The sequence below is a fragment of the Lepidochelys olivacea genome, assembly GCF_965140295.1.
Source record: "Lepidochelys olivacea isolate rLepOli2 genome assembly, chromosome: 11".
Classification (NCBI taxonomy): domain Eukaryota; kingdom Metazoa; phylum Chordata; order Testudines; family Cheloniidae; genus Lepidochelys; species Lepidochelys olivacea.
This window is the reverse complement of record NC_140421.1, coordinates 40,501,725-40,526,687: the sequence shown is the minus strand read 5'-3', so window position 1 is coordinate 40,526,687 and position 24,963 is coordinate 40,501,725. Positions and strand designations below refer to the sequence as shown.

General features: G+C 40.7%; 1 protein-coding gene and 1 long non-coding RNA gene across 6 annotated transcripts in view; one reads left to right on the top strand and one right to left on the bottom strand.

Moving 5' to 3' along the window:
• The window catches only part of DYNC1I2 (dynein cytoplasmic 1 intermediate chain 2), a 44,410-nt gene extending 40,026 nt beyond the window's left edge, over positions 1-4,384 (bottom strand). For 2 of the 5 annotated variants that reach the window (XM_084643716.1, XM_084643715.1), the window contains exons 1-2: positions 3,966-4,227; positions 1,912-2,029 (exon numbers count right to left, since the gene is read on the bottom strand). In XM_084643716.1, coding sequence (XP_084499842.1) covers positions 1,912-2,019 — 108 coding nt within the window. In that variant the 5' untranslated portion in view covers positions 2,020-2,029; positions 3,966-4,227. Of the gene's footprint in view, positions 1-1,911; positions 2,030-3,965; positions 4,229-4,254 lie in introns of those variants that run through there. The other 3 variants (XM_084643714.1, XM_084643713.1, XM_084643717.1) reach the window with 3 other exon arrangements.
• Positions 4,385-4,542: 158 nt separating this feature from the next.
• Positions 4,543-24,963, top strand: part of LOC311528552 — a 97,653-nt gene continuing 77,232 nt past the window's right edge. Inside the window, exons 1-2 of the long non-coding RNA XR_014713631.1 lie at positions 4,543-5,049; positions 9,549-9,600. This is a non-coding gene — a long non-coding RNA (uncharacterized lncRNA). The remainder of the gene's footprint in view (positions 5,050-9,548; positions 9,601-24,963) is intronic.

Genomic DNA, 24,963 nt, shown 5'->3' with positions numbered 1-24,963 from the left:
GATCTAGAAATCCTGAAGCTCCTTTTGCAGGGAAAGTCAAAGAGCTCTATGTTCCTTAATGAGATAATGGTCTGGAAAACCTCTCGAATGGCAGTAACTGTTATAAAGAAAAATACTATGGGTTTGGGACAGCAAGGAGACAGACAGAAGCTTGGCCAATGGTGTGACAGGACACTCTGCCCGATATGGCAAATATTTACAAGCTTACTAATTAGGAGAATATATAGATCATATGCTAGCGGGCATGAACATATTTAGAACCACTTCTCTGTAGGTGTGTACATGGGCTGCTTAGATTTTCTATACAATCACATACGTTTCACAAAATGAAAGAAAGGGAAGGGTGAAATAACTATATTACTCTCTGTCTTTACGCAAAAACACAACTGATGGATGCAATGTACAGTTTAAGTTAAGTTGTTTCTTGCAACACTCCACAAAACAAAAGGAAAAATCAAGTGATCAAATGCTTCAGCATATTATTCAAAATAATAACCAAAAGATTGTTTGGGCCAAGGGAATTTTAGGATTAAAGTACACTCAGCTCCCAACAACATCACTTCAGACTAAAAATTAAATGAACTATCCTCCAACTGGTCACTGAAAAAAGTCTACAATAACTGATGTTCTAGAGAGAGAGATCCATAACACTTCATTAAGTTTAAACAAATAAGTCTATGTCTACTACTTATTAACTTGAAGAAATATGACTCAAATTCAAGTTGCTCATACCATACAATAAATTTATCTCAATCACATAATTAGAGTACGATCATTGGCACTTTATAAAAAAAGAATAACAGTGACAAAGATAAACCAGTCATTCAACCGGAATCCTTCGTATAGGTGGAAAAACCTAGATAAGTCAATTTTCTCACTATGTTTATGGTTAAAGATAAATGCCTACTCCTCTCTTGGATACACATAATATTTCCAAACCATTGTATGATTTCTCCTAAATCAAGGAGTTCCCAAATATTATAACAAGCCCCCGATGATGTGCTATCTGTATTATACATGATTCCTGGAAAGTGCAAACTGTCAATACACTTTTCTGTGATCACTGGGACATGAATTATATTGCAAGATATTTCTCTGTCTTTTCTTTACATATGAATCATGCTTCTGGCATGTTCAGTAACGTGCTGTTTTAAGATTCTTAACAGCTCATAACTTAAGTGCAGAAAAGACATGAACGAAGGCCTCAGTTCAGCAAAGCATTTAAACATGCTTAATTTCAAGCACATGCTTAAGTGCTTTGTTGAACGTGTGCCAATGTGCAGCAGAAGTCTCTAGAGTATAACTGCCAACTGTGCACTTAAGCAATTGCTTGGATTTCTTTTGACTGATTATTAATTCTATCTTCCAACATGCAGAGTAGGTGGCTTTGACCTGATTACTGTTTTGACTTGAAAATGCAGGTTGAAGATTAGAGTTGGCTAATGGCACAATATTCTACTTGGCCACCGACAGCACTGATAGTCATTACTGAGGGACATATTGAAAACTACATTTAAGAAAGTACTTTAAATTAAAAAACAAAAAACCAAAACTTTTCACAGTTTATGCAGTTTGTTTACTTTCTACAGGTGCCGCCCTGATCACTGATTAGTGATCTGACTAATCACTTCAATTTTCTGTTTCTCATGCACTAGTATAATGCTATTATGTTTGGATTTCTAACAATGCATGGGGAAGAAAAACACTCATCAAAATATTTCTATTCAGAAGTGGTGTTAGTCCCCCTTAAAAACAAAACAAAACCGCACATTTAAGTTTTAGCCCTACCCTACTTGACAGCATACCTTTAAGTAACATGAAGCAAATTAATAACTTACTAAGTGCAAAACAAGTTACAGGACATAAGCAAATATTTGATATTTTTCTTGTTGATAAAATTTAGGTTCTTACTTCCTTTTTCTTTCTTTCTTCCTCCTTTCTTTTCTTCTCCTCCCTGATTTGTGCCAAGCGTTGTTTTTTGCGCTCTAACTCTGCCTTCAATTCACTTTTGTCAGACATGGCTGGAATCCTGATCAAAATGAAGTGATTATTAAACAAGTCATATAATACTGACAGTGATGTATTTTTAACACAGTGGACTTCCATGATTTTTCAAAAAATTAGTCAGTTTGATAAAAATATACTTATCTGACCTACTAAAAACAAAGCTGTGAAACAAAGCCTTAAGGAGCCACCTAAACATTCATTACATCATATCCAGATTTCCCTCACTCACCATATCCTGCTGGCTACCAAAAGATTAGAGTCTCTAATCCGACAATGTGTCTCTGCATATGAAGAGTGTCAACTACATTCAAGATCCAGGCATAGGACAATAGGAAGGAAAATATCAACGAACAACGTACTGCCTTTGCATTTAAGTTCATTTTAAAAGTTGCTGTTTAACAGCATATTCCGTAGTACATAGCTGTATTAAATCTATATTCTGAATCATATGAGGAACGCCAACTTTATGATGAACTAAAAAGCAAGGTAAGTATAATTTATTAGAGAACACAATTTGAACTATACAAAATGTAGATTACTCAATGTTTTTCTGTATATTTTTTTTTTTTTGTCTAGTGTTTACTGTCAGGGATTCCAGTGTATTTTTCAAAAGAAAAATGAAGACACAGGTGGATTCAGAAATACATGGTCAATTACATGTTATACTGTGAACACAGCAAGGTTTCCCAAATTCAACAGGTTGGTAGAAGTGGAGAGTTCACCCCCATTAAACGAAGGTACCAAAAAATTAAAATACAGATCAGAAGAGCTGTATGTGTATGGGGTGGAAGACTAAGATTAAATTTGTTGATGAAAAAGAAATCCAAATTATGTCTGAGGAAGTTCTACAGTGAACAATAGGAGGAGCCGTGAATGCCCTTAAACCCTGATCCTGCTAACAGTGATGCACGTGCTTAACTTTAAGCCCAAGTAATGGAACTATTCAAGTGCCTGAAATTATGCACTTGAACAAATGTTTGCAGATGCAGTGCTTTCCAGAGATGATAAAGCTAAAAGCCGTGAACCATTAACTGACAGCTGTTTCTTTTTTCACATACATGCATGTGTGCATGAGAAAAGAAACATACCAGAAATTTCATATATTTAGTCCAATGTAAATGTTGATTTTTTTATATTTACTTTAAACATAAAATTGCCAATTGATTTGTTTTTAAGATCGTCAAAACAACTTAAGAGATTAATACTACCATTGAATATTTTTGTTTAGTTTTGTTTTAGTTTTTAATAAAGGAATTGGAAGTTTAATACTAAATTTACAAAGCATAAATTATGTAACGTGGTGGCTCCAATACAGAAAGCCAGCTTCACAGCACTGCTGCAACTGGAAAAAGATGAAAAATTGATCTGATTAGGTGCGTCTTCCTGACCCAGTACATTATCACCAGAGACGCCTGAAAGGGGCTGTGCCAGCGGGGATAAGCGAACAGCGGGTGAGAGAGCTCGACGGGACACCCGCGCACGGTGGCTGGGTTGTTGTTGCTGCTGCTGCTGCACAGACTCGTGCTGTCACCCAAAGGTGACAGCATCGGCGCACCCTGGAGCCCTTCGGGCTGGAAGGAGACGCCGCCAGGATGCCTCGGCTTACCCGGGCTTACCCGTTACAGCAACCGCGGCGCTTCAGCCCAAGGCCCCCTCCCCACAACACAAGGCAGCAAGCGCCTCCCGAGAAGCCTGGCAGCTCCGCCTGAGCCAGGGGCCGACTCTCCCCACCGCCCCAGCCTATCGCTTCCTACTGCCCCGCGTGTGGGGCCGCCTCGCCCACCACAGTCCACGGGCGGAACCTGCTCCCCCTCTCCCCACTGCTGGCTTCTCCTCCCCTGGGCGGCACCGGGTGTGGGGGGAAGGGCGGGCCCGACACCTCTCTGCCGCTAGCGGTGGCTGGTGCGGTGGCTACGGGGCGCCCCCCTCCCCCAGAGCTCGCCGGGCACGGCGCTAACCTGACAGCGGGGCCTCTCTCCGCTTAAACCGCCGCTCGGAGGCTCCGCTCCGGTTTCGCCTCTTCACAAAGGCGGCGGCAACGTCGGGCGAGCCGGGAACCTACGGCAAGTGCGGAAGGACACACCAGCGTCTCCTCCCGATGGAACGCGCACGCGCCGCAGAGCTCAGGCGGACACATGCACTTCTCGACCCGAACCCGCATACACTGGAACGGTTGGCAAAACGCTGCCGACCCCGCCCAGGAGGGCTGAACTCCAGCGGCACCTAAATGGCATAAAATAAACCCACCACTGCTCCCTCGGGATCAAAGTACGGAACTACGGCCGAGGAGATCACCGTTCCCAGCATGCATAGCGCCGCCAGAAGGCTAACACTTCCCAGCAGGTAACGCGACCAGGCCGCAGCCCTGGGAATGGAGCAATGCATTCTGGGAACGATCGTTTCAGGAGCTGAGGCTGCGAGGAGCACTGCATGCTGGGAAGTGTAGTTTCTATAGGCCACATCGGCACACTGGGAGCGTACGCAGCCATGATGGAGCGCAGCGTCCGAAGCGGGCGGTGGGTGCGGTCGCGGTGTCCCCCTGGTCACTAAGAAGGCTCCCAACGTGTGTTCACTGCTGGTGTGAGGACATGGCACTGCTGGGCCCCAAGAGCTCCCATCCTTGTCACATTCATGTTGAGATGAAATAGGGACGGGGAGAGGCATTTCCCATCTTGCTCTGGCTAGGGACACAAGCAGGGACACCGCCTGCATAACCCTCCCCTTCCTCACCTGCTGCCCTCTCCACTTACTGACATGTCTGCTAGCGATGGGGCAGTAATGTCACTGGGTTCATAAAGAAGCAATTTTAACAAGGCTATTAGGACTGTCACTGTTTTGCGCAGGGTGATACCAAAGTCCCTTAAGTACAAGTGCCAGGCCAGTAGTCAATTTTCACCCACAAAGTAACTGCTCTGGCTCAAGGGCCAAGCTGGATGACGTTACACAAACAAGCTGTTTCAGTGCAAGTACCAAGCTGGGTAAAGATACACAGGACACTCCCATGTGAGCGGCAAGCTGAAGTTCCACACCAGTCACTTCAATGTGAGTACCAAACTGGGCGAAGTTACAAACTAGCTGGTTCTGCAAGAGGATAGAAATGAAATTAGATACAAATTACTTCAGTATACGTACCAAGCTAGGGATGAAGTTGTGAACTAAAAACCTGCTTTGACATGAGTGCCAAACTAGAAGTGAAGTTACACAAATAAACCAATATGAATGTCAGACTGGGTTAGATGAGATTACATGTATCCCAGTCACTTTGATGCAAGTTTTGTTAATGTAAGCAGTGTCAGGATGAGCTCCACCCTGACATCTGGTGGTGAGGTGTGGCAAATTATGGAAGAGAACTTCAGGGGCCGATCTCATTTGCATAGGCACACCCACCATGCCTAGAATGAGACCATAGCTGCCCAAATGGTCACTTTGGCTGCTGTGGGATCCCCAGTGTCTCTGTTATTGGGGCAGGAAGAATAAATTGTTATTACCCTGATTATGGGAACTGTGCTTGGAACTGTATGTGGCCTTTTGTTATGATGGAGGGATTCACCATCAACTAAGTAGCACTTGCTAGGCAAGGGTCATGGGTTCCAAAACTGTGTGAATGGGGAGAGGTTGGGGATAAGTATTGATACTTGGTGGTATGGGCCCCTTGGTGAGGGCCTTACATGCTAATTGCACTTCCTCCTCTCTCCACTGTGGAATATCAGAGCTAATTTTGATTTCATTAGAAGTCTAGTTATAGGCTGCTGAGCTCATGTTGGGCTGATAGTGTACCAGCACTGGGGCTCCCCTACTACAAGCTGAATTCACCTAAGAGCTGAAATCACTGAGTGTTGTGTTAAGTAGTGTGGGAGCCTGAAGATATATTGTGGAGCAGTTTGCGGGACAGCTGGTGTGCCTTGCAGACCAGCTGGTGAAGCAGTTCTATGCGGAGCAGTTTGTGGATGGCAGGAGCTGCTTATGGGCCCTGGAGCTGAGCGAAGGAGTTCGTGGGGCGGCTGGCAGAGCGGAGTGCAGCTGAGTGAAGGAGTTCGTGGGGCGGCTGGCGGAGCGAAGGAGTTCATGGGGCGGAGTTCATGGGGCGGCTGGCGGAGCGGAGCGCTGCTATGGAGCTGTCAGCTTCAGGTCATGTAAGGTGCCTCTTACCCCCGTCCCATTTCCACCCAGGTTGGGAGGTAAAGCTCCGCAGATAGACTTTCGAACTCTGGGGCTGCCCTGACCAGGGACAGAGTCTTTTGGGGCATTGGACTTTCGGGACTTTGGGTGATTTGGAGTTGCTGGACTCAAGAACCAAAGGGAAAAGGGCATGCCCCAATTTGCTTGGGGTGGGTTTTTTTTGCTCATGGGTTGTGTTATGAATCCTGTTGGTGGTGTTTCCCCAACATAATGCCACATTGTTTCTCTCTGTTATTAAAAGGCTTTTGCTACACTCAGACTACGTGCTTGCGAGAGGGGAAGTATTGCCTCTTGGAGGCGCCCAGCGGGGGTGGTATATATTTGTCCCAGGTCACTGGGTGGGGGCTCGAGCCGGTTTGCATTGTGTTATTGGAATGGATCCCCTAGATATTGAACCCGGCCCTTGTTGCTGCCAACTCTGACTGGGCAGAAGGGTTACATTAAGCTAGAGGTGATGTTGCACACAAGCTGTTTCAATGTGAGTGCTGGGCTGAGGTGAAGTTACACACAAACAATCAGCTTTGATTCAAACTCCAAGCTAGTGCTGAAGTTATACACAAAGAAATCCTAGTTTAATAATATGGTTAGTCGGTTAGTAAGGTTAAGACAAATATTCCAAAAGATAAAGGGTTGCCACTTGTCCACTGGGCTTCCCTTTTGAAGAGCTGCCCTTTTTCCTGCTGGTTAAGCCAAAGCCATAGGCAAACCTTGCCACTCTCACTACAAGACTCGATCCTTCAAAATGCTGATCTCTGTGATCCTGAGTTAGCAAATCAGTTACGTGTACACTTTAAGCATGTTATTAATGTGGACTACTCATATGCTTAAAGTTGAGCACATGCTTAAGTGCTTTGCTAGATCAGAGCTAGAGTGCACAGCACCCTGTAAAATCGAATCCGTAGAACAGTGATACTCAGACTGAGGCTTGCAAGCCACAAGTGGCTCTGTGTCTCTCCTTTGCAGAACATGATATGAAAACACTGTGTGATTTAATTATTAACCAGTCTAAGTTATTAACCAGTCAGGATGGTTGTACTATGTTATTAACCAATTGTAGTGGATAAAATAATAATATTTGGTCAGTCATTTTGTTGTGAGAAATATATACACACACACACACACAAAATATTTCCTCTGTCAAACTGTTTAAATATGAATATATAGTACTATAGTAAATGAAACAATGAATTCACACTACTTTGGTTCTTTTGCGTAATGTTGATCACTGATTTGGCGCCTGAACCCCTGAGGCCAATATCACTGCAGTAGAGCAAAGACCTGCATTAGTTAGCTCAAGAGTCGGGTCCAGATCCTCAGGTGGTGTAAATTGGCATAGCCCATTAGATGTCAATGGAGTTGTGCTAATTTACATCTGCTAAGGAAATGCTCCAGTGTCTCCTGGTTGGCTTGCTTTTGTTCTCAGAATATGTAGTCTCAAGCCTGCATTCATGCCACTTCAGGCTGTGATTTTGTTATGTATCATAAACCAGAGGTCCCCAAGCAGTGGGGTGCGACTCCTTTGGGGGGGCAGAGGAACATTTGGGGGTCACAGTGGGGTCCAGGTCAGTCCCCACATGGGACAGGGAGGGAGTGCCACCCAGCCCTGCTCTGCCCCAGCTCTGCTCCGGCCCTGCCCCCAGCTATGGCCCAGCCCCTGCGCCCAGCCCCTGACCGTGGCCTATCTGAGGCTCTGGCCCTGGCCCCGCCCGAGCCTCAGCCCCCTTACCCTGTCTATGTTCCTCTTCCCCCCAGGAACCATGGCCCCAGCCCCAGCTCTGGGGAGCCACGGATGGTGTCATGGAGGGTGCGACCCTGAAAAGTTTGGGGATCACAGTCATAAACTAAGCAAGTTAGTACATGACTTATATGTCTGCAGAGAAAACTCAGATTGCTGCAAGAAGCAGTGTTGACTATTCAGTAGCTTGTCTGTTCTGTGAGTCAGTACTGAACCATTGACCTAGAATATATTTAGGGGGAATTAGAAAAGGTGTCTTGTGTCCTGGCTGCTACTAATCGTTAATGAGGTATTATTCATAAGAGTAAGGGATACCATTCAAGGGAGAATATAAATGCTTCTTAATGAAACTGTCAGAGAAGATTTCATGATGTGCAAGAAAAGGGGCTGCCTTTCAGTGATGAGAATGTGAAGACAACAATAATGAACTGCTACAAACATCTGTCTGTGTTTGAATTTCATTGTTAAGGGCAGTATGTCTTCTGAAAATTGTGTGTGCCTGAAAACAGGAATGTACTAGATTTTAATTTTATTTCTTTAATGTTATATATTTTGATATATAGATATCAAATTTTGATATTAGTTAAAAAGTCATTTTAAAATGTTTTGTAAGATTTTGAAATATTTGCAAATTCTTTCAAAAGACAGGTTACAGGTGTTAAATAAAACTTCATATATAAGATTCTATATAGAGAAAAACATATTAATTCTTAGCAATGAGAGTCCAAAGAAGAGATTGTCATATGGACAGGTTAAAAAAATCATGATGAATTTGGCTCATTGATTTTTATTAATTAATTCTTAAATTCGTTAACACTGGGTCATATTTCTTAGTATAGAGCATAGTTATTACACTTAATGAAGTGCAGTTTTTAAAATTAGTTTTACATTTTAAAATAGTATGCATAATAGTTAATATTTAATATTTATTAGCATTAGAATCCATATCTTTCTTCTTTCTCCACAACCACTTCTGCTGATTAGTTTTAAAATGGTTTTATTTGGGGCAAATTGGCAATGGTGTACAAATATCTATAGAATGTTAATTCATATACAGTGCAGATCCAGCACCAGCATAAATCCATCATTTTCCTTACTTCATCCCACTATTCCCAAAGTAAAGCTGCTTAACAGGGCATCTGGGAATTCCTTTTGAATAGGGCAAACGTTGGCTGGCATGGAGCCAGCATAGCTATCTCTAACCTTCCCCTGTTGTTGCAGCATCTTGTACTACAGGGATCCCCAGCTGTGTAACAGCCTCTGCCCCTGTGTAAATTAGATTGAAGATGCTCTAATTTATGATGGGAATACAGTTGGCCCTCTCTATTCCCGGGACTGGGGGAATGTAAAGATGGCTTTTAGCTTCCTTTGTCCAACCCACACCTTACCTCCTATGCCTAGCACAGCTGGGCCAGACCTGGGGATCTGGGCTGATGACTCTACAGTTGTATAGGAATATTCTGGATCTATAGTCACCTTGCAGGAATATATTTTTACTCAAGCTTTTATTGTATTTTCAGGCAATAATAAATCCTGTTGTCTCTTTTCTTTGAGCCATTGTAAACCTGGTTCAGATTTTGCTAATTTAAGTAAGCATTTTAATTGTCTCGTTCTCCTTGCATTTCAGGAAAACTCCTCAAATACAGTTTGGGAACTCTGTGAAGTGCATGAACTCACAGGCAAGTCTTTTCTCATAATCTGATAATATTACTTTTCTGTTATCTTTATTAACTTTCTAGCCTGTGTTTTTTCCCTTTGGAAGATTTCCTACACCATTAACACAGGGTTTTTGCCCTGTTATTTCCCCTGCTTGATACACACATTTTTCCCTTAGTGTCAAAATAAGGTGATGGTGAATTATGAGTCCCTTGGGAGATGAGTACACTTTTGCAATCTGATAACCTTTGGCACAACACATATAATCGTGAATGGGCCAGCACTTAAGAGTGATTCACACTGAGCATTACAGAAAATAGATATACCAGTTCAAAAATTCAAGGTAAGTTCCTTTTCCTCAATGTGGTCTATGTACTATACTCTCACTTTTTCCTATTATGTGGTTAAAAAGAGGAGAGATAATGAAGGCTTCTTAAAGGTCCCTATAATGCATCCAGACCTGTGCTAGTTATAATGGTTTTAAAAGACAGAATGAAAACACAGCCAAAAGATCAGCACCCAAAGAACCATTTTTAGATATACTACAGGCTGTGATATAGTCTGCTCTCAATTTGTGCATCTAACTCCCATTAACCCTTACAGGGATTATGTGTATGCACCAAGAAGAGAGTATGCCTGAATGTTTGTTAGAAGATGCTATAGGAGTTCCTTATAAATTTATTATATACATTTTGTTAATTAAAATAATTAATAGGATAAGTCTGGAGAAATGAAGCATCTCATTTTTCAGTCGTATTCATTTTTTTACATTTGTTTTTAAGTTGTAGGATAAAATATGCTCTTTGCTGAGATTTTGTGAAGATTAATAATTGTTTGTTCAGTGCTTTGCAATTACAAGTACTTAGTGTTGTTAGCAGTATTATTTACCATCATGTAGCAATTGTCAATTACTAACATGCAAAATGTTTTATGACTTCAGAAAAAAACAAAGATTACATGAAAGAAAATCATTAATCTTAAAGCTACAAACCAGGGAACTATAGATAGGTGTCTAATCCTAGATAAATTTAAAGCCTTTCTGGTTATAGGAAAAAGTTCAGTATGCTGATGACAAGTAATAAACATGACAAAGAGCAATAAAATATAAGGATATAATAATAATTTGCATTTATATACTGCCTTTCATCTGAGAATCTCATAGAATCATAGAAGTGCAGGGCTAGAGGCACCTTGAGCAGTCATCAAGTCCAGTCCCCTGTGCTAAGGCAGGACTGAGTAAACCTAGACCATCACTGACAGGTGTTTGTCCAACCTGTTTGTAAAAACCTCTAATGATGGGGATCCCACAACCTCCCTTGAAAGCATATTCCAGAGTTTAACAAACCTTATAGTTAGAAAGTTTTTCCTAATATCTAACCTAAATCTGCCTTGCTGCAAATTAAGCTCATTACTTCGTGTCATACCTTCAGTGGACATGGAGGACAATTAATCACAGTCCTCTTTATAACAGCTATTAATGTATTTGAAGACTGTTACCAAGTCCCTTGTCAGTTCTCTTTTCTCAAAACATGCCCAGGTTTTTTAACCTTTCCCCATGGGTGAGTTTTTCTAAACCTTTTATCCTTTTTGTTGTTCTCCTCTGGAATCTCTCCAGTTTGTCCAAATCTTTCCTAAAGTGGTGCCCAGAATTAGACACAGTACTTCAGCTGAGGCCTCACCCGTGCCAAGTAGCATGGGATAGTTACCCTCTGTGTCTTTTAAAAAAAATTCAAGTTAATACAACTCAGAATAATATTACCCTTTTTCACAACTGCAGCACATTGTTGACTTGGATTCAATTTGTGACCCACTATAATCCCCAAGTCCTTTTCAGCAGTACTACCACCTTGCCAGTTATTCCCCATCTTGTTGTGTATTTGATTTTTGACTTCCTAAGTAAAGTACTTCACACTTATCTTTATTGAATTTCATCTTTTCAAATTCAGACCAATTCTCCAATTTGTCAAGGTTGTGTTGAATTCTAATCCTGTCCTCCAAAGTATTTGCAACCCCTCCCAGTTTGGCGGCATCTGCAGATTTTATAAGCATAATCTCCAACCTATAATTCAAGTAATTTATGAAAATATCAACTAGAACTGGAGCTAACAGTGTAAATAAAAATAGAATCTGGCCCTTTATTGAGGATTCAGTAGGAGCCTTGACAATGTGATGGACAAAGTCCTGAAAAATGATGTGCAGTTAAACTACAGAGAAAATGTGTAAACAACAATATTGCATTGCATCGTACATTTTTCTTACTTGCCTTAAAACTGAAACAAATCCCTCATATTTAAAATAAGTAGGAAGGCTGTAAGTAGTTGAAAATGCAGTTCTACCATTGTCGGAAAACCTTCACTCCTCGCTCTTGCCCACAGAAGGAAGTGAACTGTAGCTCACGAAATCTTATGCTCAAATAAATTGGTTAGTCTCTAAGGTGCCACTAGTACTCCTTTTCTTTTTGTCCAGAGTGGGAAGACAGAAGTAAAAGCTGGCTATTTACTGCAACAAAACATGCCCTAAAGCTCACTGTTACAGGCCCAAAAGTGGGTGGAGATAGCTGCACAGGGCAGAGACATGACGTCAGAGAGAGGCACTAATTCACAGTATCTCCCAGGCAGCCTCTGCTGTCAGAGTTTTTATGTACCCTTAGCCAGAACTTCAAATTGCCCTATTCTGGTTGCATGGTTGTGTGAGAATGGTATCAATATGGTGAACTCCCCAACAGCGCTGTTGGCACAGTTGCCTCCATGGGTACAAAGAAGCATGTAATCAAACTCTTTATCTTTTAGGGATGTATAACAGACAGTTGTAGATGCACTTCATCAACACAACTCTTATGTGCAAAAGTTGGGTGACTGTCAATGAAAGATATTGTAAGTGAACCATATTTTGATTTGTTTCTGAATCAGCTGTTTTTGAAAGTTAAATGTAAAACCAATATGCCTTCATAGGAAAATATTTCCGGATAAAGGACTAAATCCTAACTTTTTATAATGTAAAGGGAAGAATGATACATGTTACAGACAGGAAATACGTATTTGAACAGCTAGTCAATCTCCCTGCTAGTCACTGCTGGTGCTAGCCCATGGGGGCCCTAAGCAGCAATAATTTTACCCACCCCGACACATATTAATAATTACTTAGGGGTCCCCTTGAGCTGCTCGGGGCCCTAAGCAATTGCTTAATCTTCTTATGCCTAGCACTGGCTCTGCTGTTTGTGCAGAACAGTTGTTCACTCTAGTTTTAGAAGTCCTAAGCCATAGGGCTATCACCACTTCCCCTGCAAGACTTTTCACAGACTATGTCTGTGAATCACTCTGAATTACTCTATCTAATCAAATCTGTTTGATAAATGTTTTGGTAAATCTTTTCTTATAAAGTACTCTGGTCTTTAAAAATGGTTTGATTTAGAAATACAATTATTTTAGAGCAAAAGACTCACACTTTTATGTCCTAGCAATCTGGTTTGAGTCATAGGGTGTTTCATTTTATATTCTTGATTGTTTTAAAGGATCTGTATTGGGATGCAAAAAAGCAATAAATAAAATATAAAAAAATTGAAAAAGGCCTTCTTTTATGCTTCTGATACAATGGAATACATGCGTTAAATTGTGTGGAGTTAAATGAGTTTATATCCATCCTTTAACATGAGATTTTAAGACTCAAGAAAATCATAAGACAATGAAAAGCACACATCACATAATGTTAGAAATTTAAAAAAATACTGCTTCTAGTTTTTAAAAAGCTGAGAGAAGTGTGCAATTTCCTGCAAGGACGGTGTATTTTGCTGCTATGTATATCTAGAAGTTGATACTCTACTGCTGGCAAATTTTTATCCAATAAATACTTTTAACCATTAGGGTAATCTCCACAGGTCTCAGTGGTTCTTAGTGTTCAATTTCCTGTGGAGTCAAATCTGTCCTTTCTGTCAGTCATAAGTTATGTCAGTTATAAGATGCGTAGCCTGTTTGTCTTAAGAAATCGCAGTTTGTGTTTTGTTGTTTGAGTTGTTACTGGAGCAGAAGTGCTAGTATAAAAGAAACGTTACAGCTATGCCTTAAAAGATGTACCTTTCTCATAGGGGACTGCCCACTAGCCTGTGGCTAGAGAGGAATGTACTATTACTTCAACATGTGTGATGTAGTACATCTAGATTTAGCATAGCAGATCAGTTGTTAATCTGAAGGGACTGATGATGATAGTGGGCCTAATTCTCATTCTTGAAACTACAAACCTAAATCTGTACACACATAAAAATATTTCTATCAGGTAGTGGGCTGAATCTCATTCTTAAAACTACAACTTTAACCTTTACACCCACTTCAAGGGCCCTTTACACTACTGGAGAGATGTAGAGCAGCCGTAATGTAAATGAGAATCAGGGCAACTGTACGCTAACGTTGACCAATTGCTGGTCAAAAATCCAAATTAACCATTAGCAGATCTATTTATTTTAAGCCAAAACTTGCAGTCCTTACACAAGTAAAACTTTCATTGACTGGTACAATTTGGTGCATCTTTGGATGCATCAATTTTTGATATGTTTCCAAGTGAATGAATTATGTGTGTGTGTGTGTGTGTGTGTGTGTAATTTTGAGAGCATAGTTGGTAGCTTCTTAAGCAAAGGACTATAAAATAGACTTTAAAATAAAATAGATTGGAATAGGATAGTCATTGGGTTTTGGTCATCCATAGGATAGTCATCCATGCTTGCCTGTCTGAAACCAAGAAATGCTACTAAGAAATCCTTATAATTCTTCTCAGAGATTTGGTACTAAAAAACTCTTGCATTGTGTTAGTAATGTTTTCTACATTGCTCAAGTTTCTAGCTTCTTCCAAACATATATTACAAACAATAGAACATAGAGTACGCTGTTCCTTTATGTGTCATAGTCTATTCCAGTGAACTCCCTAGTAAATGAAAAATTAAAGTATTTTATAGTTCTTGTTAAAAATTTTCTAATGGAACAGATTTTGGTGGAAAATGCCATTTTGATTAAATCAAAACTTTCCACAGGAGCACGTCGATTTTGATTACATTTTGTTTAGATAAAAAATTGAAATGAAGCATTTTGAAGCATATTGCTGAAATGGTCCATTTTGATTATTTCCAGAATGGAATGTTTAACTTTTTAATTTAAAAATTTATCAAATTATTTTTTAAAGTCAAAATCAAAAATGATTTTTTTTTAAATTTTATTTTGTGATAAATTTGGAAATATTCAATATTCTGATTCAGAACAAAATCAAATTTTGACATTGCAGAACATCCTGCTAAATGGAAATTTCAGTTCCTGTACATTTCTAGTATTTTACAATTAAAATTCTGCTTCTCCACACAAAGTAAACATTTATTATTTGCAGAAATTTTATATATAGTTTAATTACATATGGTGGAAATATATACTTTTCCAAATATTTTGACCAGATAAATAAAATGTGTTGGAAATACATTCTCTCATGTATTTCAAATATATAATTTAATTAAAACAATATACACCTGGTTGCCTTTTGTGTTACAGAGAACATATTGCATACTACAATATTTTTAAAATATTGGTCCCAAAATTAACTAATGGGCAAAAGTCAAGGATTCCGACCCAATAGTTGGATCAAATTGTTGAGATAAGCCAAAGGGCCTGATCTACAACATGTACTCACATGCTAGGCCATCCCTACCCATACACAAAGTATGCAGCTATGTAGGGCACCAGGAAATTTGGGGTGCCAAATTCCCTGGTGCCCTACGCAGCTGAGTGCTGCTCCAGCCCCTGCCCCGCCCCTTCCCCATGGCCTCCGCCCCTGCTCTGCCTCTTCCCACCCCCGCTCTGCCCCAGCCCCACCCCCACTCACCTGAGGACTGAAGCAGGTCCGGGCTTGCAGTCACCGGCAGTGGGAAATGCATCAACCTGGCCCCAGATGCGCCGCCAGTGAGTGCTGGGGAGTGGTTCCCTCCTACCCCTCAAGCCAGCCCTGCCCCTTCCCCCCCCACCCCGTGCGGAGGCCTGGGGCCCCACACCCCTCCCCACCCATATGGGGGGCTGCATAAGGCCCCAGAATAACTAGGGAGGGCCCTGCTCACATGCTTAAGTTTAAGCATATAAGCAGTCCCATTGATTTAAGAGGAGCTATTCATAAGCTTAAAGTTAAGCACATGCATAAGTGTTTGCAGGATAAGGGCAAAAGTTTGAAAGACTTTTGGATTCTTGGAGTGAAAGTTATGATATAAAAGCAGGGTCAAAACCATTATAGATAATCCCTTTAACTGAATATGCAATAAAGAGAAATATGATGATCAGTGAATTTAAAATCCATGTAACCAAAATGAAATGGCCTAGTTGATTGTTTCCCATAGAAAAACCTGTAAGAGTGGGTGTTTGGGGAGAAAATCTCATGCAATGATTCTCTTGCAAATTTTCCCCAACATAATACTACAGAGAAAGGGGAGTTTGCGGTCTTTCCCATCTTGCTAGCACAAGAAAAGGTCAAGAAACCCACCCCCAAGTGTAGCTGATTTCCACTGTTTCATACAGATCCCAAAGAATGCATGGATGGCCCTGTGCCTCCGTATGAGCTGTAATCCCTGGCATGCTGGCTTCTTCATGGTGCAATTCCCTGACTATATTTTTCCCTTGTACTCCTGGGACCTGAGGCTGTATTATCTCCTCCGGGGATTCTCCTTAGTATCGAAATGGAGATAACATGCATTCCCACCATCCCCAAGCATTTTTCACTGGCACCTGGACCCACAAGGCACCTGGAGTCTTTCAAGGCTGAGAAGAAGTGGAATATCGCTGCGGAGGTGGCTGAGCCCATTTCTACACTGAATGTGGGAGATCTGCAGTCAGAGGTTGCTTTCATGTGTGAATCTGGGAGAGAGTACAATATGGAGCAGTATTTTGAGTTTGTTTTGTGATTCACATTAGCACAGGAAGAAAAGGAGAGAAGAAATTATAAAGGAATTACTCTGGTGTTTAAGGAGACTTCAGCATATCTCATTATTAAGTTGTCTGTCCAGGGTATAAAAAAATGAGGGGTTTTGTGGCACCTTAGAGACTAACAAATTTATTTGGGCATAAGCTTTTGTGGGATAAAACCCACTTCATTGGATGCATGCAGTGGAAAATACAGTAGGAAGATATATATACACAGAGAACATGAAAAAATGGGTGTTGCCATACCAACTGTAATGAGACCAATTAATTCTGGATTGCTCAGAGAACAGCTCAGAGACTGGTCAGAGAACACTTCAACCCCCCTGGTCACTCAATTTCAGACCTAAAAGTTGCAATTCTTCAACAAAAAAACTTAAAAAACAGACTCCAATGAGAAACTGCAGAATTGGAATTAATTTGCAAACTGGACACCGTTAAATAAGACTGGGACTGGATAGGTCATTACACAAAGTAAAAACTATTTCCCCATGCTAATTTTCCCCCCTACTGTTACTCATACCTTCTTGTCAACTTTTGGAAATGGGCCACCCTGATTATCACTACAAAAGGTTTTTTTTCTCCTCCTGATAATAACCCACCTTAATTAATTGGTCTCGTTACAGTCGGTATGGCAACACCCATTTTTTCGTGTTCTCTGTGTATATATATCTTCCTACTGTATTTTCCACTGCATGCATCCGATAAAGTGGGTTTTAGCCCATGAAAGCTTATGCCAAAATAAATTTGTTAGTCTCTAAGGTGCCACAAGTACTCCTTGTTTTTTTTTTTGCTGATACAGACTAACACGGCTGCCACTCTGAAACCTGTCCAGGGTATGAATCATTCCCAGAAAGTAAAGAATTTAGGATGCTTTGATTTTTAGTGCAACAATCTGAATTGAGAATTTGACTATATTCCCATTGCAGTCATATCAGTTCTCAGTTTTATCAGAACAGAAAGTCATCATTAGAGATGGACAAACTTAATAAACCTTGTTTTATTGAGCTATCACATAAAATCCCTACAATTAGCAAAATCGGAGTCCTATTGAACAGCCGTGAGGTAGCAGACCAATGTTACTAGCACTCAACTTAAATATGTACATTGATGTAATACATTTGTTTTGTAATGATATACATGTTCTGTAATGATATGGTTCACCTGTAGTCCAAATTAACTGGTTTTACAGTAAATTATGGTAAAATTGAAGTTAAAAGTGACCGAAGTATAGGTGAAGAGCTGCATCCTTGTCTTAAGTCATTAAAACAGATACATTCCTGGCCTCTAACCCAAACTCAAGCCCTACACCCATTATGTTGTTTATATTGCTCTTTCCATTCAGGGACGTAATTTGTTTGACCGTTAGTGTTTTTAATTATATATTTTATGAGTGCATTTGCAGAAAGTGGGAGGTGGTCTTTATACATTATTCTGTTCACGATGAAGACTTCATGTTTTAGGGTATCTCTACGCTACCAGCCTTACCGGGCACAGCTGTGATGCTGCAGCTACACTTGCTACAGCGATGGAAGGGGCTTTTCCACCACAATGGTAAATCCAACCCTCCAAGAGGTGGTAGCTAAGTCGATGGAAGAATTCTTCCGTTCACCTAGTGGTGTCTACTCCGGGGCTTATAAGGGCATCGCATCTTAACTGTGCCTCTCACACCCCCAAGCAATGTAGCCAGGTCATCCTAAGTTTAGCTATAGACTAGGCCTTATGAACTTTCAGCACAGCTTTTGTCCTTTGGGTGTAATCTAAGCATACAGCATGATAAAAAATTGATAGGCTTTACATAAGAGACATCATTTACACATCTTTTCAGTAATTTTCATTGTGGTTTTTGAGTGAATGGTGTAGTTAAGGAGCCCTCTTCTGGTAAAAAAACAAATTAACAGTTGTCACTGTTTCAATTGCCTGAAATCTAACAAGTATGGGGGAGCTTTGTTTGAGTTTCAGTTAATAGTATATCTGGGGCAACAGATGTTAATGGATGAGGAAAATCCATGAATTCCAAGGAAGTACAATCTCTTAAAAGAATTCCCTAGAATCAAACTTTTTATTTTTTTTAAATGCTTGCTTGCCTATCTGTAGGGGTTTGTGTGAATTTTTAGTATGTAGAACAGGGATCTCAAACTCAAATCACCACGAGGGCCACATGAGGGACTAGTACGTTAGCCCAAGGGCCGCACCACTGACACCTTTTCATACAAAGATACAAAAGCCCCCCCACCGCACCCCTACTCCACCCCTTCCATGAGGCCCCACCCCAACTCCACCCCTCGCTGCCCCTATTCCAACCCCTTCCCCAAATCCTTGCTCCTACCCTGCCTCTTCTCCGCCTCCTCCCTTGAGCACGCGGCTCCCTGCTCCTCCCCTCACCCTCCTGGAAAGTGCCTGGAGGTAGGCAGAGGAGTGGGGACTTGCCGTGCTGGAGAGGGGGGACGGGGAGTGAGGGGAGCTTGGCAGCCGCAGGAAGTAACTCCAGAGTGGTAGGGGTTGGGGTGGGGGGAGCTTGGCAGGCTGCAGGAAATAACTCCGTGGGCCGCGTGTTTGAGACCCCTGATGTAGAACCCATGTAGAGCAGGGGCCATGGGTATTAAATCAAAACAGTTCTAACCATGTAGTCAGAAGTTGAGAGAATTTTTCTTTTTGTTAGCTCTGCATGCTGGTACTAGCAAAATCTAGCACAGAGTTTGAGATGTATATGTAGGATCAAAATCTAGCTAAAGCTGTGGGTTTTTTAAGCTATTGAGGTGTGCAATATTTAAATAGCTCTCCCCTCTAGTTTTAGGAGAAATTTTCCTCCATTTCCATTCCAAATAAAACAATTGCATACTGTAGCTGTTCTTCACCCTAGTGATGAGGAAAGAATCGCCACGTATGTAAACCTACAGTGTATAGGTACAAGGGCATATTTTGGTCAGTTATTGTGATATATTTGTAAAATCCAAGGTAAGGGTGTAACAAAAACAGAGTTATACAATTCAGTAATTATTATTATTATATTTTGTTGGTAAATTTAATGTTTTTTAGAACTCACTTTTATGGGAGGGAAGGCAGTCTTGTGGTTAGTACACAGAACAGAAAATCAGAAGAACTGGATTATTTCCCATATCTAGCACATATATCCTGTTTCCTTTTTTTGGGGCAAGTGAGTTAGGACCCGATCCTCCTCACGTTGATGTCAAAGGCAGTTTTGACAGTGATTTCTGTGGGAGCAGAATCAGGGTCCTTATTCTCTCTAGGTTTCAGTTTTCTTAAAATGGGGGTGATAATACTATTTTACAGGTCAGGCTAAATTCATTAATATTGGTAAAACATGTTGAGCTCTTTGAATGGAGCTATATACAGTAAGTGTAAAACGTTATTATTTATTATTAAAATTGGATCCATGCTGCATACAGTATAAGAGCTTTTCTTAACAGAGAAATCAGTAAATTAATCATACTTTACATTTACATAACTTTCTATTCAAGGATCCCAGCCCACGGCGTTTAGAGTAAACTAATGGAGTAAGCTTTACAACACCCCTGTAAGGTAAGTATGACAAGTATTAGCCCCAGTATTATAGATGGAACAGCTTAGGCACAGAGGTCTTAGACAATTTGACCAAGGTCAAAGAGCCACTCAAGATAGAGCCAGAAGTAGAATCCAAGACTCAGGTTCCATGGTCTAACCAGAAGACCACATTACTTCTCATAATTAAAAAAAATACTTAGAAGTAAACCTTTTAAATGACTGAAATTTGTCATGTCTCCTATGACTAAAAGGTTACCTCTTTCAAGATGGAAATGTTCAGTGGAGCTTTAGTTTAAACTCAGAAAATCTGCTAAAGCAAATTTCATACATTTCCATTAAGAAGGCAAATTACTTCTCTTAGAAAAGGATTAAATGCATCAGATAGAGTGGGTATGCTATGTTAATGATAGGAGGTGGGGCAGTGAGAGTAGAAGAATTGATGGGACACTTACAGTTCAAGGAATTCAGTGCTTTTCATTTATGCTAGAAAAAATGTAAATGATGTCACCTTCTCCTGCCGGTGCAAAGTTATCAGGCAGACATCACTAGATGGATCATATATCTGACATTAAAATGACTAGAAGGTTATTTCCTTCTATTTCTTTCCTCTTGGAAATTTTTCAAGATTTTATTGTAGCTAAAAAAAACCCTGCATAATGCTGCAGGAAACAAAGCGTTGGCTAGAGTCTTACTACTGGATTATTGCCATTGTATCTCAATGCTGATTGAAATCCAGGATATTTGTATCAAACCATAATGAGATACTGATAAATATCTTTCTGCCCCACTGAAAATGTAATCTTTCTGTTGAACATTTTGTCTTGGTGAATTTCATCTGCAACAGGAATAGGCATTTTGCATTTGAATCAAGTAGGTCACTGCTTTGGATCAGATGATGTGGTATATACTCTACTCATGTTTAGATTAAATTGATCCTTTACTGTGTTGAGTATAAGACAGTGAATTTTTAGAACAAATTATCTTATTGGTTCATCTAAATGAATTTTGAGTAATAGTGGTACTACCCCTATTTGAATTGTGCATGTAACTATAAAATGACTGCCAGTTTCAGTGCAACTGTTCTCTCTCTAACCAATTACTCCTTGATATTAGTACATTTTAAATACCCAATTGACTTATTTAATAGAAAAAATATAATCAGATACTTTCCCTATATTTTTATAGTTGATAAAATTTTCCTCAGTTCTGCACCAGTAAAGGTATGGTCCAATAAATAGCTATTCAGAATATTTAACCTTTTAAAAACAATATGTAGAATTCATGCATAGCATCCTGCTCACCTTACTATCAGAAATAGTCTCAATGACTTAAATAAGAGAACCACCATGTAAGCCCACAATATAGAATGTTACCCCTTGTGATCTGAGTGGCTAGGCAAAAATGTGGGGCCTAGTAGGTTATTCCACTTGGGAAGAGAAATTGGTGACAGTCAGGTATTTCTTTGATGCAGTTTTATTTATAAAGAATGTACAAAGTCTGTGTCTCTGAATGCAGAAGGAATCAAATAACAGGAAACAGCTTTTATTGCTTGTAGCACCACCAAGAACACTTTTCAGCCTGACCCTGACCCAAAAACCTCTCCCCAGGTTTCTTCCAGGGTCAGCCACCGTGCTTGTAGCAGCTCCTTTAGATGCGCACATGTGTGCTCTCTCTCCTTCAAGCTCAGTCTTTCCTTGTTTTTTTTTTTTTTTTTTGTCTGTCCAGCCTTCACACATAAATACCCCACGTCACATGCCCTTCCTGCCACCCAAAGTAAAACTCAGGAAAAGCTCCTTTGATGTTAGGTGAGTTCACATACTCCTTTTGGCTAGGGTTACTGCGTTTCAATTTCCCAAGTGGAGGACACTGCTGGGGGGGAGAGGTAGGGAGAGTTGGAGGGGGAGTGTACAGTTGGGGGGTGCTGAAGGGCGGTGTGTGTACTGGGAGGGTGTAGTGGGGTGTGCTAGAGGGATGAGTGTGTGTACTAGGCGGAGGTATTTGGGGTGCTTGAAGGGGTATTTGGGGGGGCTGGAGGGGGTACCTGTGGCCTTCCACTTGAGGTGGGGGGGCAGTGTTGCGCTCTCTGTTATGATAGCACAGGCTGGCACAGGCACAGGACACAGCACCAGCCCATCAGTCAGAGCCTCTCTGTGGGCCTCTCCCCTTCCCAAGGGTGGAGAGCTGGGGCCTGTCCCTGTCACCTCTCCCAGCCCTGTCACCCCTCCTGGTCGGGCTCTGAGGCCCCGTGGCGGGCAGGCAGACCGACAATCTATAAGGCATAGAGCTAGTGCTAGAAGGCTGAGAGATGTGAAAGTACTATGTTATAAATGTGGCTGCATTGGACTGAAATACATTTTAAAATAGATATTTTACATAGGTGCTGTAAGTGATAGAAAATTCTGGTGTAGTGTCTGTTAAGAAAATGTTGGTACTGCTTTAAATGAGAGTTCCTTAATCCACACTGAATTTAGATTTGGTTGAAATTTGTCAGCATAATAATCAGGGGATACTAAAACTATAATTTTGAATGGAAAATAAACAATTCTCATAGTAAAAGTTGTATGGAATTGCAAAGTCTGATATGGATAGTCATTTTGAGTCTCCTACCATCCAAAATTAAAGTATATAGTGGGCCAGATCTTCAGCTGTGGCTGAGCAGTACATAGTACAAGTTGGGATGTGGGATGATGGAAGGGTGGCATAAAGCTCACTTTTGCACTTCTCAAATCCTGGACTAACTCTGTGACAGTCCAGTCTTGGCCCCATGGGACCAAAATAGTATCTTTGGGTCAGCAGGGTACAGAAATGCCCCCAGCACTGAGAGCAGGGAGTGAGTGGCTTAGTCTCCAGGGCCAGATTCTGCTGGCACACCTGAGAATCTAGATAATTAAATTGCATTATTTGCTGAATATTATATCACATTGGCCACATGATGATTGTGACATACCACTCTACAATCCAGACTAATGAGCCGCTGTGTCACCCTTGCCCTTCAACCTTGGCTGCCTTACAATGCCTTGCTGAAGTAACTCCCACCTGGGCCACTCACAAACAGCCTTCCAGCATGCATGCCACACCAAGTGTCTGTGTGTAACTGCAGCCTGCTAGCCATACTTGGGTTATACTCCAGCTCTCACCAGCCTTGGTTATACTGCAGGGTGACCCTAGCATAGCCCTCATCTCAGATTTTCCTCCCAGAAACGTATGTCTTGTTCTGCTCAGCCCTCTGCTGTACAATAAAACCATTTGAATCCGATATTCCTTTAAGGGAATAATATGCACATAACTTGCTACCCCAGGCACTTCAATTTAAACACACTGGATTAGAAAAAACAATAAGACAAGTTTATTAACTGCAAAGATAGATTTTAAGTGAGTACAAATAATGAGGCATAGAAGTCTGAAATGGTTACAAGAAAAATAAAGATAAGACATTTACTATTCCCAAATTTAACAAACCATATCAGATTCAAGCAAAGTTTCGCACTATATGCTTTCAGCAATCTTACCTTATGGGTCAGGACCCTCTTCTCCCAGAGTTCAACAAATGTTTTCTTTGTCGCTTCAGGTACTGTGAATATGATAGGCAGGGGAGCAAGGGATGAGAGGGGTGGCTTGGGTATTTGTCCCTCCCTTTTTATTGTTTCAGTCCTCCTTTTGAAAAACATTTGCAGCTGGGCACTAGGAAACAAAAAGTCTATGGAGAAGGATGTTCCCTGCTGCTTTTTCCTCACCCGTTTAAGCTCCCTTTGTTTAGGTTTATCGATTTCGGTTTGGGCTGGGCTGTGGGGTTTGGAACATGTATTAATAACACTATACAGGGGTATTTTATAACTTCACATACGTATTTCACCAAGACATGACCAGTATTGACCAGTAAATTATGAGTTTTCAAATGATACCTCACAAGGCATACTTTGTACAAAAATTATTTCAGTGGCGTGTAAGGTGTGAATACTTACACCTCCAGGACTGACAGCAGGGAGTGAGTTGCACAGGCTTCAGGGCCAGATTTTGCTGGCATACCTGCAAATCTGGATAATTAAATTACATTATTTGCTGCATATTATATCACATTGGCCATGTGATCATATAATGTTGATATCACAGCATAGGTGGTTATATAATAATTATATAATGCATTATATTATGATGCAGAGTAGTGTCTGCTCTTGGAATTTTAACTTGGTATGGTTTAACTTTTATGCATGTAAAATCAGAATGTTTCACTGATAGTTTTCTGTGTACGTTTATTTTTTCCAAAAAAGTCAAAATAGTGTTTTTATTAACATTATTTAATAAGCACAGACAATACACACACAATCCAGCCAGTCCTTGCATCAAATGGCTTACAGTTTAAACAAGACAGACACAGAGTGGACAGGATGCGCAGGAAAGATCAGAAAAGAGAATAACTCTTTTTGTTTTTTGAAAATGGTGCATGGTTGTTCATTACTAATTCTAATTGACTCATTTTTTGTGGTAAAAAATAAAAACCACAAGAAAAAAACCAACAAAATTGAAAAGAAAAATAAGAGAATAATACATTTAGTAAAAACTCATTGGTGTATATACCTCCACCCTGATATAACGTGACCTGATATAACACAAATTCAGATATAAAGCGGCAAAGCAGCGCTCCGGGAGGGCGGAGCTGCGCGCTCCAGTGGATCAAAGCAAGTTCGATATAACGCGGTAAGCTTTTTTGGCTCCCGAGGACAGCGCTTTGTCGGGGTAGATGTGTATTTGATTGTCTGACCCACAAAAGCTACCAGATATGTTTTTTTAAAACTTTAAAAAAAAATTTAGGCTGAGAACAAGGATGAGAAGAATCAGTCCACAGACAATTGTTTTGGAAAATTATTTTAAGGCACTAAAAATTGGGCTGTAAAATGAAAGTGCCGTTTCAACCATATAACTGTAATAAAA